Raw genomic sequence first — 12941 nt, 5'->3', positions numbered from 1 at the left:
GAAGATGATGTTGAACTCCAACATCTCCTGGAAGTGACCCCAAGCTCCCCTTGGGAGCAGCACATCCCCATCCCACCCCATCCCACCCCAACCCTTGTGCTGTTGTGCAGAGCTCAACGCCCAGAAGGAAAATGCAACTCCAGCTTTTCATTTTTGTGCCTCTCAGGCCCAGACCTCAAGGTTTTAAAGACTTTCATATGTGCCTGACTTGATGTGCTCCGAGTATTCCCATTGAAGTGAACTAAGTGGATAAGACTTTGCAGGATTAAAGCCAAATGAGTCCTCACCCACCATGCTGGGAAGTCTTGTTGAAGTGGGTCATTGGAGGGAAAGGAGGAGGAGGCGCTTCCCAACTTGCCCCTTTCATTTTATGCTTTTATTTATTTAAAGGATTTTTTTTATTTTTTTTTTATTCTTATGCAGCTTGGGGGGAGAAAAGAAAATAAAAAGCCCCAGGCTGTGGTGTAACCACCGCAGGCAGATGTTGTCATGACTACTAAACAAGAAACCTGATTTATAAAATGAGGAAAAACAGATGAACGTGAAATAAAAGAGAAAAAAAAAGAGAGAGGCGATCTTAAAATATTAACTCTGATGTAGAGAAAAATATAAACAGACAGGGTTAGGAAATTCCATAAGGAATATGACTTGTTTAATATTAATCATAAAGGAAAAGATTATGAGGGCTCCAAAGGGTGCCAAATGAAATACTCCACACTCAGCCACTGCTGTGATAAGAATCCTTGTGTGGCTTCCAGGGCTGCCCTTGGCCACACTGTGGTGGAGATGTCCTGGCTGGAAGTTGTTCCAGGGATGTTCTTGTGGTTCTGCTGCTTCTCCTGGTGCCTCTCCTCCCTCACAGCAGTTTCTGAGTGCAAACCTCCAGTGTGTGACAGCCAGTAACCTGTACTTTTATTGCAAATTGTACTTTCATTGCAAATGTGGGCAAGCTGGGAGCAGTGACTGTGTCTAGGGATGTGGAGGGGTTTCTGTCACTGGGTCAGCTCAGGAGGGGTGGGATGTGTCCCAAACCAGGGTTCACCATGTCCCAGAGGTGAGGTGCCTGCAGATGAGTGGCTGGGTGGGGCTCAGGTGGCTCTGCTCCCATCTCTGTGTCACTCTGCTGCTCTTCTTGTCCCTCTCCTGCCATCCTGAGTTGTAAAGCCTGTGGTGATCCTGCCCTGGAGAAGTGCCAGTGTCACAATTCCCTCATCAACGCTCCCAGACCATTCCCTGTCCAGGACAGGAAGGTCTTCAGGACCAGGAGACGCCTCTGCTTGTATTCCAGAGGCTCTCACTGGACCCCTGCCAGTCCCCTTTGTCCCTTGGGCTGTCCCCACGGGTGTCCCTGGTGACAGTGCCCGATGTCACCAGCTCCTCCAGCACGGTGACAGCGGCGCTGCCACCACAAGACACCAGAGAGGAGCAGCAGTGACCACACTGGGAGGGCTGGGGACACCTCCCTGGGCTCCCCCTGTGAATCCTGCCCAGAGCTGTCGTTTGCTGCTCCATTCCCTTCCCTCCCTGCTCACAGCTCCGAGTGGGACAGGAATGCCTCGTGGCACAGCCTCTGCTCCAGTAGGGAATTCTGCAGCTCTGGCATTGCTGCTCCCAGCCCACACTGGCCCCAGCCCTGGCTTTGGCACTGGCTCCCAGACAGTTTGGTTTGCAGAAACCTCCCTCACTGTCAGGAGGAATTAAGCTCCAAAGCCAGACAGAAACTCTCCCTAACAAGTCCATGGCCTGAAGGTCCAGGATGGAGATGCCCACCCAACAGGACCTTCCAGGGCTGCTGAGCAGATTCCCCCTGCAGAATCCATCCAGGACACCTGGGCAGATCCACTCTCACCTCTCCAGGTGCCCCTGCCTGCTCCTGATCCATGTCCTGACCTGGCACTGGCTGTGCACACACTGCCAAAGCTCTGAGCACTGTGGGGATGCTGCAGGAAAACTGGAGCAGCCAAGATTTCTGCATCTTTTCACAGATCCCTGCATCTTTTCCTGGCTCCCCTCATTTTTCCCAGCTCCCTGCATTTTTTCCCCTCAGTTCTTTACATCTTTTCTCAGCTCCCTTCATTTTTTCCCCCTGTTCTTTGCATCTTTTCTCAGCTCCCTGCATTTTTTTTCCTCAGTTCTTTACATCTTTTCCCAGCTCCCTGCATTTTTTTTTTCCTCAGTTCTTTGCATCTTTTCCCACCTCCCTGCATTTTTCCCCCCCCATTTTTCTGCCTCTTTTCCCAGCTCAGCAGCCTGGGAGCATTCAGATCCTTGCCCCTTCTTATCAATCCCTTTCCAGTTCTCCTCCAGCAGCACCAGGCAGTGCCTGGCACTGGTGTCTCATTCCCATCTCTGTCCCAGTGTCACTCTGGCACCTGGCTCCTTATCCCCGCTGCTGCATGAGGCTGTTGGACTCACAGGATGAGGCAATGATGGATTTCTGCTCTTCCCCTCTGTTGACAAACCCAGTTTGTGGGTGAATAATGAGTAACCCTTGAAAGCGAGCCCCGTGGCTGATGTGCATGGATGCCCTTGGGCTTTGTGGGATGAGTCACTGTGGGGAGCAGGAACTTCCTCACAGACAGGCAGCTGCATTTCATCCTCTGCTGCAGATTCCTTGGAGCTGCAGAGCCTCGAGCCCTGGCCAGCAGGATTCCAGGGGAGCAGCTCTCCCTGAGGGCAGCCCAGCAGCCCCTGGGTGTTTGCAGGGCAGCGTTCCCCCTCTGGTGACAGCCCTGCCTGGAATTTCCAGCCTGGGATGTTTTCATTCCTCTTCCAAAGGTTCCTCTCATATGTAAGCCATCAGTGCAGCAGCCTGAGCAGGGATCTTGCAGCTGTGACCTTGCAAGTGGGTGGCATTTTCTGCTTCCTCCTCGGCATCCTCAGGGATCCACAGCTCGTGTGATGGGCCAAATCCGGGCTGGGAAAAGCAGGATGAGGCTACCAGGAAATACCCACTGCCCTCATCCCCTCGTGGCTGGGGTCTTCAGAGCTCCCACGAGGAGCCAGGCTCCTCAGGCAGCCCTGAAATCCTCCTTTGCCATCAGTGCAGGCAGCAGGCTCATAAATGGCTCCAGGTTTATTGAATCCCATCCCTTTGCAGCACCTTGTCTTCCTCTGCAAAGCTAAAAGCAGGATTTGGGCTTCTTTTGCCTTCTGTTCCTATCTGGGGCTGAACAGACTCCATCAATCCCTGTATTGGAGGTTTCTTTCAGATCCCTACAAGTAAATAAATCCATATAAATAAAATAAAAGCCACCCCCAGCAGGGCTGGAGCAACGAGTATCCCCATCTCTCATGATCTTCCCTGCCTCCATCCCAGCATCAGTTTGTCCCACATGGAACCAACTGCTCAGGGAAGGAAAGAGCTGAAAAAAACTATTTTTTAAAAAATTATTTCATCATTTACACCTCGCTCCCATTGTAATTGGAATTATGAGTAAGGCTGAAAAGAAACTGCTGCAGATGGCAGCATAAAAATGTGATTTTAAACACATTTTGTGTTTTCTTAAGCATCTCTGGTTTTGCCCAGGGTACATTTCATTTGCTATTTATTTAGTCCCCACCTCTGACAGCTCAGGGATTGCTAAGCTGCCATCTGGGATGGAAGGAAAATGGGAAAATGCTTATTTTTCCTGCTTTTTCTTCTTTTGACCTCAGAAAATGTAACAAAATTTAATAAAATTTAAATCTTTCAGTGAGCTGCATGGTTACAACCAGGAGCTGGGCTTAGAATCCCAGAATCCTGGAATGGTTTGGGCTGGAAGGGACCTCAGTGACCAACCCCTGCCATGGGCAGGGACATCTCCCCTCTCCCAGGCTGCTCCAAGCCCCTTCCAGCCTGGCCTTGGGCACTGCCAGGGATGGAGCAGCCACAGCTGCTCTGGGCACCCTGTGGCAGATCCTCACCACGGACCTCAGTGATCCTTGTGGGCCTCCCCTAACTCAGGATACTCCTTGATTCCATATTTATCCCAGTTTGAAGCCATTTTCCAGCAGAGCTGAGGGAAGGATTTGGGACAGAGCCTTGCTGCAGAGGCACTGATGGAGATGCCAAGGCACGGTGGCTATTCTGCCCTTCCTTCACATTTCTCCTCTTTTTTTTTTTTTAGCATTTCCATAAATTTTTTACATCCAGTCCTTCACTTTTTTTATCCTCCAGGCTTTTGCAGCCTGGCTTTATTAAAATCAAATGCTGCCCAGCCCCAAACACAGCACTGGGCTGGGTTTTCCTGGGGTGTTTTCAGCCACAACTGTTTCCCATTTCTGCTGGGCTCTCAGGAGCCCACGGGCTCAGGGACCAGGGATCAGCTCCGTGTGTTCCCCCCCAAAATGTGCTCTTGGTTTGCTGGAAAAATCCAGGTCATCCCAGAGTTGGAAACTCACCCAGCCTTGGCTTCCAGTGACACCGAGTAGCCAACCCAAGTTAAATATTTCACTGCAGATGTTGCTGAGAGCTTAAAGTTACCCAAAATTATGGATTTAACGAGGCAAGGAAAGGAGCTGGAGTAAGATCCAAATCAGGGAAGCCACCAGTGCTTTCCAGGCCGGTGTCAGGCTGATCAGATGTGACATCCTTGACTTTTTCCTTGCGTGTTCCCTGGGCCTGCGGATGTGGTCACGTCCTTTCCTCTTAGCTTGAAAAGGCAGAGATGGGTTTGAATCTGTGCTGGGCTTGAATCTGGGGAGCAGAGAGTCCCAATCCAGCTGTTGCAGATGTCTCCATTTGTGCATTGGTGAAACCAAAACCTTGGATTTGAATTCTTTTGGAAGGGGATTGTGACACAGATCCCGTTTCCCTGTGCCAGGGCTGTCTGACATTGGCCATGCTCAGCATTGCCATCAATATTTATTTCCAAGAACATTGTTTTCCCCATACTCTCTCTTTAATACCAATTTCATCCAAATTTTACCAAGACCTGGACTAGAGAAGATGTTCACTATCAGAATAGATTTTTTCTGATGTGTTCTCCTTCTCTCCTTCCCAAAAAATTGGGTTTGCTCTGACTTTGCCAATTGTTAAATACCTCTAAATATTGCAGAAAAAATGATTTTCAAAGGAGCCTGCAGTGCCTGGATGGTGAAAGGGAATAGAAGCATTTTTGCCAGAAGTGTTTTAGCATTCCTTCAATCAAGGAATATAAACAGTTCCATGTGACTTTGGGCTGATCCAGGATTTGAGAGCAGGGTTTAATTCACATCATTTCTCGTAGAGGGAATTTTGAACCCACATATCTCCTAAAAATGTCCTAATTAGTAGGGAGGAGGATATTCTGGGAAAGGCTTTCGCTTTCTACTCTTGGTGGTGTTCCACTTTATTACTGATCACTCAATAACCATCCAGCATTAATTACAGGGGAGTTCTGTGTAACTGAGTTATTGATTGGTGCCTATTGACAGCCCATTCCAGGCTGTAATTAAACCTCAAACCAGCATTACTTCTACAGGCCTGGAAAATGCTTTTCCCGAATCCTTCTTTTCCTGTGTGTTGGTATAAGGGGATAATCCTGGCTCTGAGGCACAAATGGCAAATGAAAATGGTGTTTGTGGTTCCACCAAGTCCGGAGCTGCTCCTTGCCATGCCTGGCTCCTGCTGCAGCTGGTGGGAAAGGAGCTGAGGGCTGCTCCCACCCTCCAAAACCTGCATGCCTGGAGCCTTTTGGGAAGGACCAAGGTGCTGGGAATGCCTGGGGTGGGATTCCTCATCCTGGCTGCCCTCATTTTGCCACCGGAGTAAGTGACCCTCAGCTTTGTGTTTGGGTTTGGAAATCAGGGAGGAATTCCTTCATGGAAAGGGCTGTCCAGGGTGGAACCCCCATGCCTGGAGGGATTTCAATGCCATGTGGATGTGGCACCTGGGGACACTTGGGATCATTGGTGGCCTTGGCTGTGGTGGGGGAACGGTTGAACTCGATGGTCCAAGAATCAGTGATTCCATGATTCCAACCTCAGTGATTCCATGATTCAGCCTCAATAATTCTGTGATTCCAACCTCAATGATTCCATGTTTCCAGCCTCAATAATTCTGTGATTCCAATCTCAATGATTCCATGATTCCAACCTCAATAATTCTGTGATTCCAATCTCAATGATTCCATTATTCCAATCTCAATGATTCCATGGTTCCAACCTCAATAATTCTATGATTCCAATCTCAATGATTCCATTATTCCAATCTCAGTGATTCCATTATTCAGCCTCATGATTCCATTATTCCAACCTCAGTGATTCCATGATTCCAACCTCAATAATTCTGTGATTCCAATCTCAATGATTCCATGATACCAACGTCAATAATTCTATTATTCCAACCTCAATGATTCCATGGTTCCAATCTCAGTGATTCCATGATTCCAACCTCAGTGATTCCATGATTCCAACCTCAATAATTCCATGATTCCAAAGAACACCCACCCCAGGGGGGTCTCAGGGACAATCCCCCAGCCCCTCTTGCCATCCACATGGTTTCCCACAGGGTTGGTCTTTGCCATGGATGTGCCCTGGCTGTTCCAGAGGTGTTGCATCCCTCAGCTCCTTAAAAACTTAAAAAACATCCAGGGACAGTTTTTTTTCAGGTGCAGTCTGTACCTCCCTACATGGGAATATTTTTGTCTGTGCCTATGATAAATTTTTTGAGGAAAACTACAAATATGAGTATTTTTCTAGGAGCAGTTTAACAAATACACTCCAGTGCAGGTAGAGACTCTACTTTGACTTTTAGACTCTACTTTGGGGCAGCAGGAAGGACTGGATGGTTCTTGAGGTTTCCTTTTTCCCTTGAAATGATTTATAATCCTTCCACACATCCCAATTTTGGCTTTTCTGTGCCAATGGCTCCGTATCAGGGAGCCTCAGTGAGGTGATCCTGTCCCCACACTGTGGACAAGCTCCAGGTGGCCCTCACCTGTGTTTAAGAGTTTCCAGCTTGTTTTTGTCCCTCCTGGACAAATATCCAGCCTGTGCCATGGAATTTGAGCTTCCTCTGCCTACTGGATGTTTGTAACAATCTGGGATTTGGAAAAAAAAAAACCCCAAAACCCAAACCCCAGCCAAACAAAGAAGCCCAACCTGTAAAAAAGTTACGGCTGGAGGTGCCCATTTTCTGACAGAGGGGTTTGGTAACGGGGCAGGGGACAGAAATGGGAGCAATAATTGGTTTTGGGCCTAGAACCAGGAAAACTACTTTTCCAAATTAATCCAGCGAGAGCCATGAATCCACTGTATTTCATATCACACTTCATAAAACTCCAGTCATAATCCATAAAAGTGACATTATTAGATTAAAACCCTCAGTTCCTCCTAGAAGGAGCTCGCTCATTAGACATGCTGTAGTTTTATAACCTCAAAGTTCCTCCCCAATTACCATGATTAATACTGGGCTTTAATAAAAAATTTCTCCCAATCACCACAGGGGTTGATCCCATCTGGTTGGTGTAATTGGGAGTTTCAATATTGTCCAGCAAGGGAAGGACGCTCCGGGAGCACAAATCAAGGATGAGGATGGATGAGGATGGAGGTCTGGAGATCCAGCTGGGTTTTGGTGGTGGTTGGAGCATGGAAAAGTCCAGGTGATGATGTGAGCCAAAGGCTGGGATTGCTGGGGGAAATGTGGATGAATTCTCCCTCCTCGTGCAGCTGATGAAGGATCAGGGGAGCTCCCTGTGCTCTTCCAGCAGGGATCTGCCCTGGGGAATCCATCCTAAACTGAACATCCCAGCTGGAGCCAGCACAGTTCTGCTCTGGGGGAGCAGCACATGGAAACTGCAGAGGAAAGGCAGGATTTGAGGAGAAATATCTGCTGCCTGCTGAGGTTTGGATGGCAGTGGATCCCTAAATCCTGGGAGATGCTGCTCCTGTGGGATCCTGTGAGACACCAGGGCTCAGCTTCACCCTTGGTGCCATGGACACGTCCATCCCTCTGCTCTGCTCTGGTGCCTCTCACCTGGAGCACTGCCACCAGCATGAGGATATGGAGCTGCTGCAGCAAATCCAGAGGAGGCCACAGGGATGCTCTGAGGGCTGGAGCCAGGCTGGGAGAGCTGGGGGGGCTCACCTGGAGAGGAGAAGCTCCAGGGAGAGCTCAGAGCCCCTGCCAGGGCCTGAAGAGGCTCCAGGAGAGCTGCAGAGGAACTGGGGACGTGGGATGCAGGGACAGGACACAGGGAATGGCTTCACATTAACAGAGATCAGGGCTGGTGGGATATTGGGAAGAAATTGTTCCCTGTGAGGGTGGCACAGGTGCCCAGAGCAGCTGGGGCTGCCCCTGCATCCCTGGCAGTGCCCAAGGCCAGGCTGGACAGGGCTTGGAGCACCCTGGGATAGTGGAAGGTGTTGGGGGTGGAACTGGAGGAGTGTAAGGTCCCTTCCCACCCAAACCATTCCATGATGATGATGATGATGGTGATGAAATAACATAAAACTCACTCTCGATGGCCACAAGGCCGCTTGCTGGGACGTCACCCCTCAGCACGTTTGACAAATCCCATTTTTTTGGCTTTGCAGCAGGAATTCCTTTCAGGTTTGTCCTTGCAGATCCAAGGGGTCCATGGTTCCATCAGCCCTGGGTGAGCAGGAGCTGGTGTGAGCTCCGAGCCTCAGCCAGAAGCACTGAAATTAAAAACGTGTCGGCTCCGCAGTTCCACCCCAGCCCAGAGAACGCCAAACTCGTGTTATTTTTGAATCCCCTGATTTTTCAGGGCTGCTGGAAATAAGAGCTCCTGCTCCTGACTTCCAAGCAATAAAGAGAGGTGAATCACTCCTGAAAAAAAACCCTCCTGTGGACCACCCAGGGGCTCCTGCAGAGCTGGGAACCAGAAGTGGCAAAGCACAGAAGGATTTTCTTAACCCAACTGCAACTGCATGAGGCAAAATCACCTCGGAACAGCAGCAGAGTGAGAGGTGTGATAATGGAGCCAGGCTGATTAATATGCATCGAGCTAAATCACATTCAGGTCACAGAGCAAGCTCCAAACCTCAACTGTAACATGTTCCCCTCCAGGACCCAACATGTGTCTGGAATTCAGATAGAAATCACTTTTTTTCCCCCTCATAATTATCCAACTCAGCATAAATTATTATTTTTTTAACTAAATAATAGTTAGGATTTTTGTTCCTTGCTGTGATTGGTCAGAGCTCTCCTTTTTTTAACAATCTGTGACTTTCTGAAGAGTCCTGCTGGGGTTTTTAAACTTGTAACTTGCAAAATACCATGTCAGAAACCATGGTGCCAATCATATAAAGTATGAAATCACACGTTCTTAGCATTTATTTGTTGTCATTTTTAATGAGAAAACATGGATTTTTTTCAACAGAACAGTGGCTGAAAGTCCTCAGGCTGAAATTGTCCCTGTGTTCTTGATGTTTGCACTGTGGAGTGGTATTTTGGGAGACCACATGCAAGATATTCTCCTAAACAGCCAATAAAAGCTAAAATTAAAACAAAATAATGCCTCTTAAAATGCACACATCTATATTTAATGCTGCTCTTTAATTAGAAGTTCCAAGGTTTCCTCCTGAAGGGTTTCAGGAGCGTTGCTGTCATGGATCCCTTGGAATAAGCAGGATGTGGGTTATTCCCATGGGAAATCGAGTCCCTTTGGAAATCAAGGCACTGGAAATCAAGGTACTGGAAATTGAGTCACTTTGGAAATCAAGTCACTGTGGAAATCGAATCACTGTGGAAATCGAGTCACTGTGGAAATCAAGGCACTGGAAATCAAGCCACTATGGAAATCAAGTCACTGGAAATCGAGTCACTGTGGAAATCAAGGCACTGGAAATCGAGTCACTGTGGAAATCAAGGCACTGGAAATCAAGTCACTTTGGAATCAAGTCACTTCGGAAATGGAGTCACTTTGGAAATGGAGTCACTCTATGCCTGATCCCTGCTGCTGGAAGCCCAGGCAGAGCTCACCTTTGATCCCATGTGGGCTGGGCTCCAGGACGGCTTTGCCATCCCCGAATGTCCTCATTGGGACACTCCAATCCCCCAGCGCGTGTCTGGGCTGACATTCCAGGACACCCAACACTCTCTGCCTCCTTGTTCCCCATCCAGGTGCTCCTGATCATCAGTGGGAACCTGAGTTTCCTGAACTGGCTGACCATGGTGCCCAGCCTGGCCTGCTTTGACGACGCCAGCCTGGGGCTGCTCTTGGGCTCGCGGCTGCGGGAGCGAGCGGCGCGGCTGCAGCGCCCGGGGACGCGGGGACAGAGCCCTTCCCTGGGTGAGTCACCCCAGAGAGGGAAAAAGGGGGGATTTTGGTGTGCTTGGCCACAAAGGTCTTGTCTTCAAAGCAAAGCTCTGCTGCTCTGGGTGCAGGGGGCCTGGACCTGGTGATGCGAGGCTGGTGGGTGGTTGGTGATCGTGGTATTGTCGGTGGCAGGAAGGAATGATGAATCTGATTCCATGTTCTTAGAAGGGTAATTTATTATTATATTATATTATATTATATTATATTATATTATCATACCACATTATAGAATATTATATTCTAGAATATTATATTATAGAATATTATATTACAGAATATTATAGAATACTATACTAAAACTATACTAAACTACACTCAAGAATACAGAAAGGATACAGACAGAAGGCTGAAAAGATAATAATGAAAAACTCATTACTCTTTCCCGAGCCTCGACACAGTTGGACTGTGATTGGCCATTAAGTCAAAACAATTCACATCAAACCAATAAAACAATGGTCAGTTAGTAAACAATCTCCAAACCCATTCCAAAGCAGCAAAACACAGGAGAAGCAAATCAGATAATTATTGTTTTCATTTTTCTCTGAGGCTTCTCATGAGACGAAATCCTGGTGAAGGGATTTTTCAGAAAATATGATGGTGACAGGCGAGGGTCTGTGGGGACATTGTCACAGGGACATTGCCATGGGGACATTGTTTCTGGGACATGTCCTCTGCAGGATCAATGTCACAGCAAGTCCAGGCAGCTGCAGCTCTCAAGTCAGTCCTTGCTCTGCCTCCAGTGACTCAAACTCAAAATAAGAATGTGGAGTTTCATGATTTAACTTATTTATTTTTAATTTTTTTTTTGACTGTTTAAAGTCAAGGATAAAGCACCCAGTGGGACTTGAGGTGGGGTGAGAAGCTGGGTTCTCACATTTGCTCTCCTCACTTGCTCTCCTTCAAGGCATGCTAAAGAGAAGGTTCCAGAGAGAACTTAGAGCCCCTTCCAGTTCCTAAAGGGGCATCAGGAGAGATGGAGAGAGACTTAGGACAAAGGATGGAGAGACAGGACACAGGGAATGGCTTCAGACTGACAGGGCTGGGTGGGATATTGGGAATCAGGAATTCCTGGCTGGGAGGGTGGGCAGGCCCTGGCACAGGTTCCCAGAGCAGCTGTGGCTGCCCCTGCATCCCTGGAGGTGCCCAAGGCCAGGCTGGACAGGGCTTGGAGCAGCCTGGGATGGTGGAAGGAGCAGCTGCTGGTGGCCACCACTGGTAGCATGGCCACCATCGTGGTGGGGAGAGAATTCCCCAAACCAGGGAGGAGGAGAGCTCCTGCTCATCCCATGGATGTGAAAAAACAAATACAGGGGGGGTTGTAGCTGGAAAAAAGGGCTCGAGGTGGCTGATTTCCCCTTCCAGAGGCGCTTTCCAAGCTGCCCTGATCCAGGAGAAGCAGCACTGGGATGTTTCTCATGAGGCTGCGGAACAGATGGAGAGTGGTGTGTGCAGCATTTTTATAAACCGCATATAAGCAACAAATTGCCTGTAATATCAACAACAATCACAGCTGCTGGGGTTAAATATCCCAAACATCTGTCAGAGGAAGGAAAAATGTCAACAAGAGGCAGCATCTGTCTCCAGTCTTTTCTACCAAGAAGCAGCTCATTAACCAAAAATGGGAGGTCCAGCAACGCAGCTTCGTTAAATTTTGCCTTTTATTTCACATATTTTGCTGGAAGAAATCTTTATCAGCTTTTCCCCTCCTGGAGCTTTGCTTTAGAGGCTGTGAAAGTCTCAAACTTTCCTCCCAACTCCATTTATGCCTCCAACCCCAAACAACACTGAGGCTGCACCTTGTTTTTGGGAGGAGAAGCCAAAGGGAGTCACTGTGAGGGGGAGGCAGATCCTGTTTGGAGGAACTTGCACCTTTTCTGTGATGTTCTCCAGAAAGGCTGGCTGAGCCAGGGTGTCCGAGCAGGGGGAATGTCCATCCCTCAGGAGGGGTGGGGTGTCTGTAATATTGTGGGAATTGGAATTCCTGAGTGTTTTCTCTGCTCAGGAAGCTGGGGCTGTTGAGCTGGTGCTGATGGGTGCCAAGAGGCTCAGGGGAACCCTCAGTCCTGGGCGCCAGAGCAGAAGACAGGAGAGCCCCCAGCCATATCCTGATTTTCTGCGGCCAATCCTTGAAGTGTTTGATTCCTACTGAGGTCTCCACTTCCCATCCAGATCCCACTGGTGCCTATCCCCACTTTTTGCTCCATCTAGGTTATTTTTTCCCCTGAATTAACCCCTTTTTCTCTCTGATTGAGGGGCTGTGACCCCAAGGGCCTGGAGACAGGAGGAGAATCCCTCCTGCTGAAGGATGAGCAGGCCCTGCATGGCCATGGAGTGCTGAGGAGCCAGGGGAGGCTCTGTGCCTGTACCTGCTCTTGAATTACAGGGAAAGAAGTTCAACCCATCTAAAAAATCCCCAAAAAATGCCCCAAAGCCTCATACCCAGCCGCACAGGGGGTGAGGGAAGGCCCGATTCAAACAGTTCTCCAGAAATGTTCTCAGACTAAACAATTATTAATAGCTTCTGAGAGAGGTTCAAATAAACATCCCTCTCCTGCAGAGATAAGGGGAAAGCTCCACGCCATTGCTTTGAATCTGATCCCTTGGCTGTTAATGTTAAATAAATTGAAAAGGGCCATGAGGGAAGGAGCCCCTCAGGGGTCACCTCTGCTTATTTGTCTGATTGTGGCCTGGGAT

General features: G+C 48.6%; 1 protein-coding gene across 4 annotated transcripts in view; it reads left to right on the top strand.

Annotated features, from left to right (window-relative positions):
• Window positions 1–12941, top strand: part of LMF1 (lipase maturation factor 1) — a 139978-nt gene that overhangs the window by 107465 nt on the left and 19572 nt on the right. For all 4 annotated transcript variants that reach the window (XM_071444891.1, XM_071444892.1, XM_071444893.1 and 1 more), the window contains one exon: window positions 10052–10220. In XM_071444891.1, the coding sequence (XP_071300992.1) occupies window positions 10052–10220 (169 nt within the window). The remainder of the gene's footprint in view (window positions 1–10051; window positions 10221–12941) is intronic.

This window comes from Agelaius tricolor, unplaced genomic scaffold (genome assembly GCF_023055355.1).
Source record: "Agelaius tricolor isolate 1412-34295 unplaced genomic scaffold, bAgeTri1.0.p SCAF_19, whole genome shotgun sequence".
Lineage (NCBI taxonomy): Eukaryota > Metazoa > Chordata > Aves > Passeriformes > Icteridae > Agelaius > Agelaius tricolor.
The sequence above is the reverse complement of the archived record's forward strand: the minus strand, read 5'-3'. Positions and strand labels throughout refer to the sequence as shown.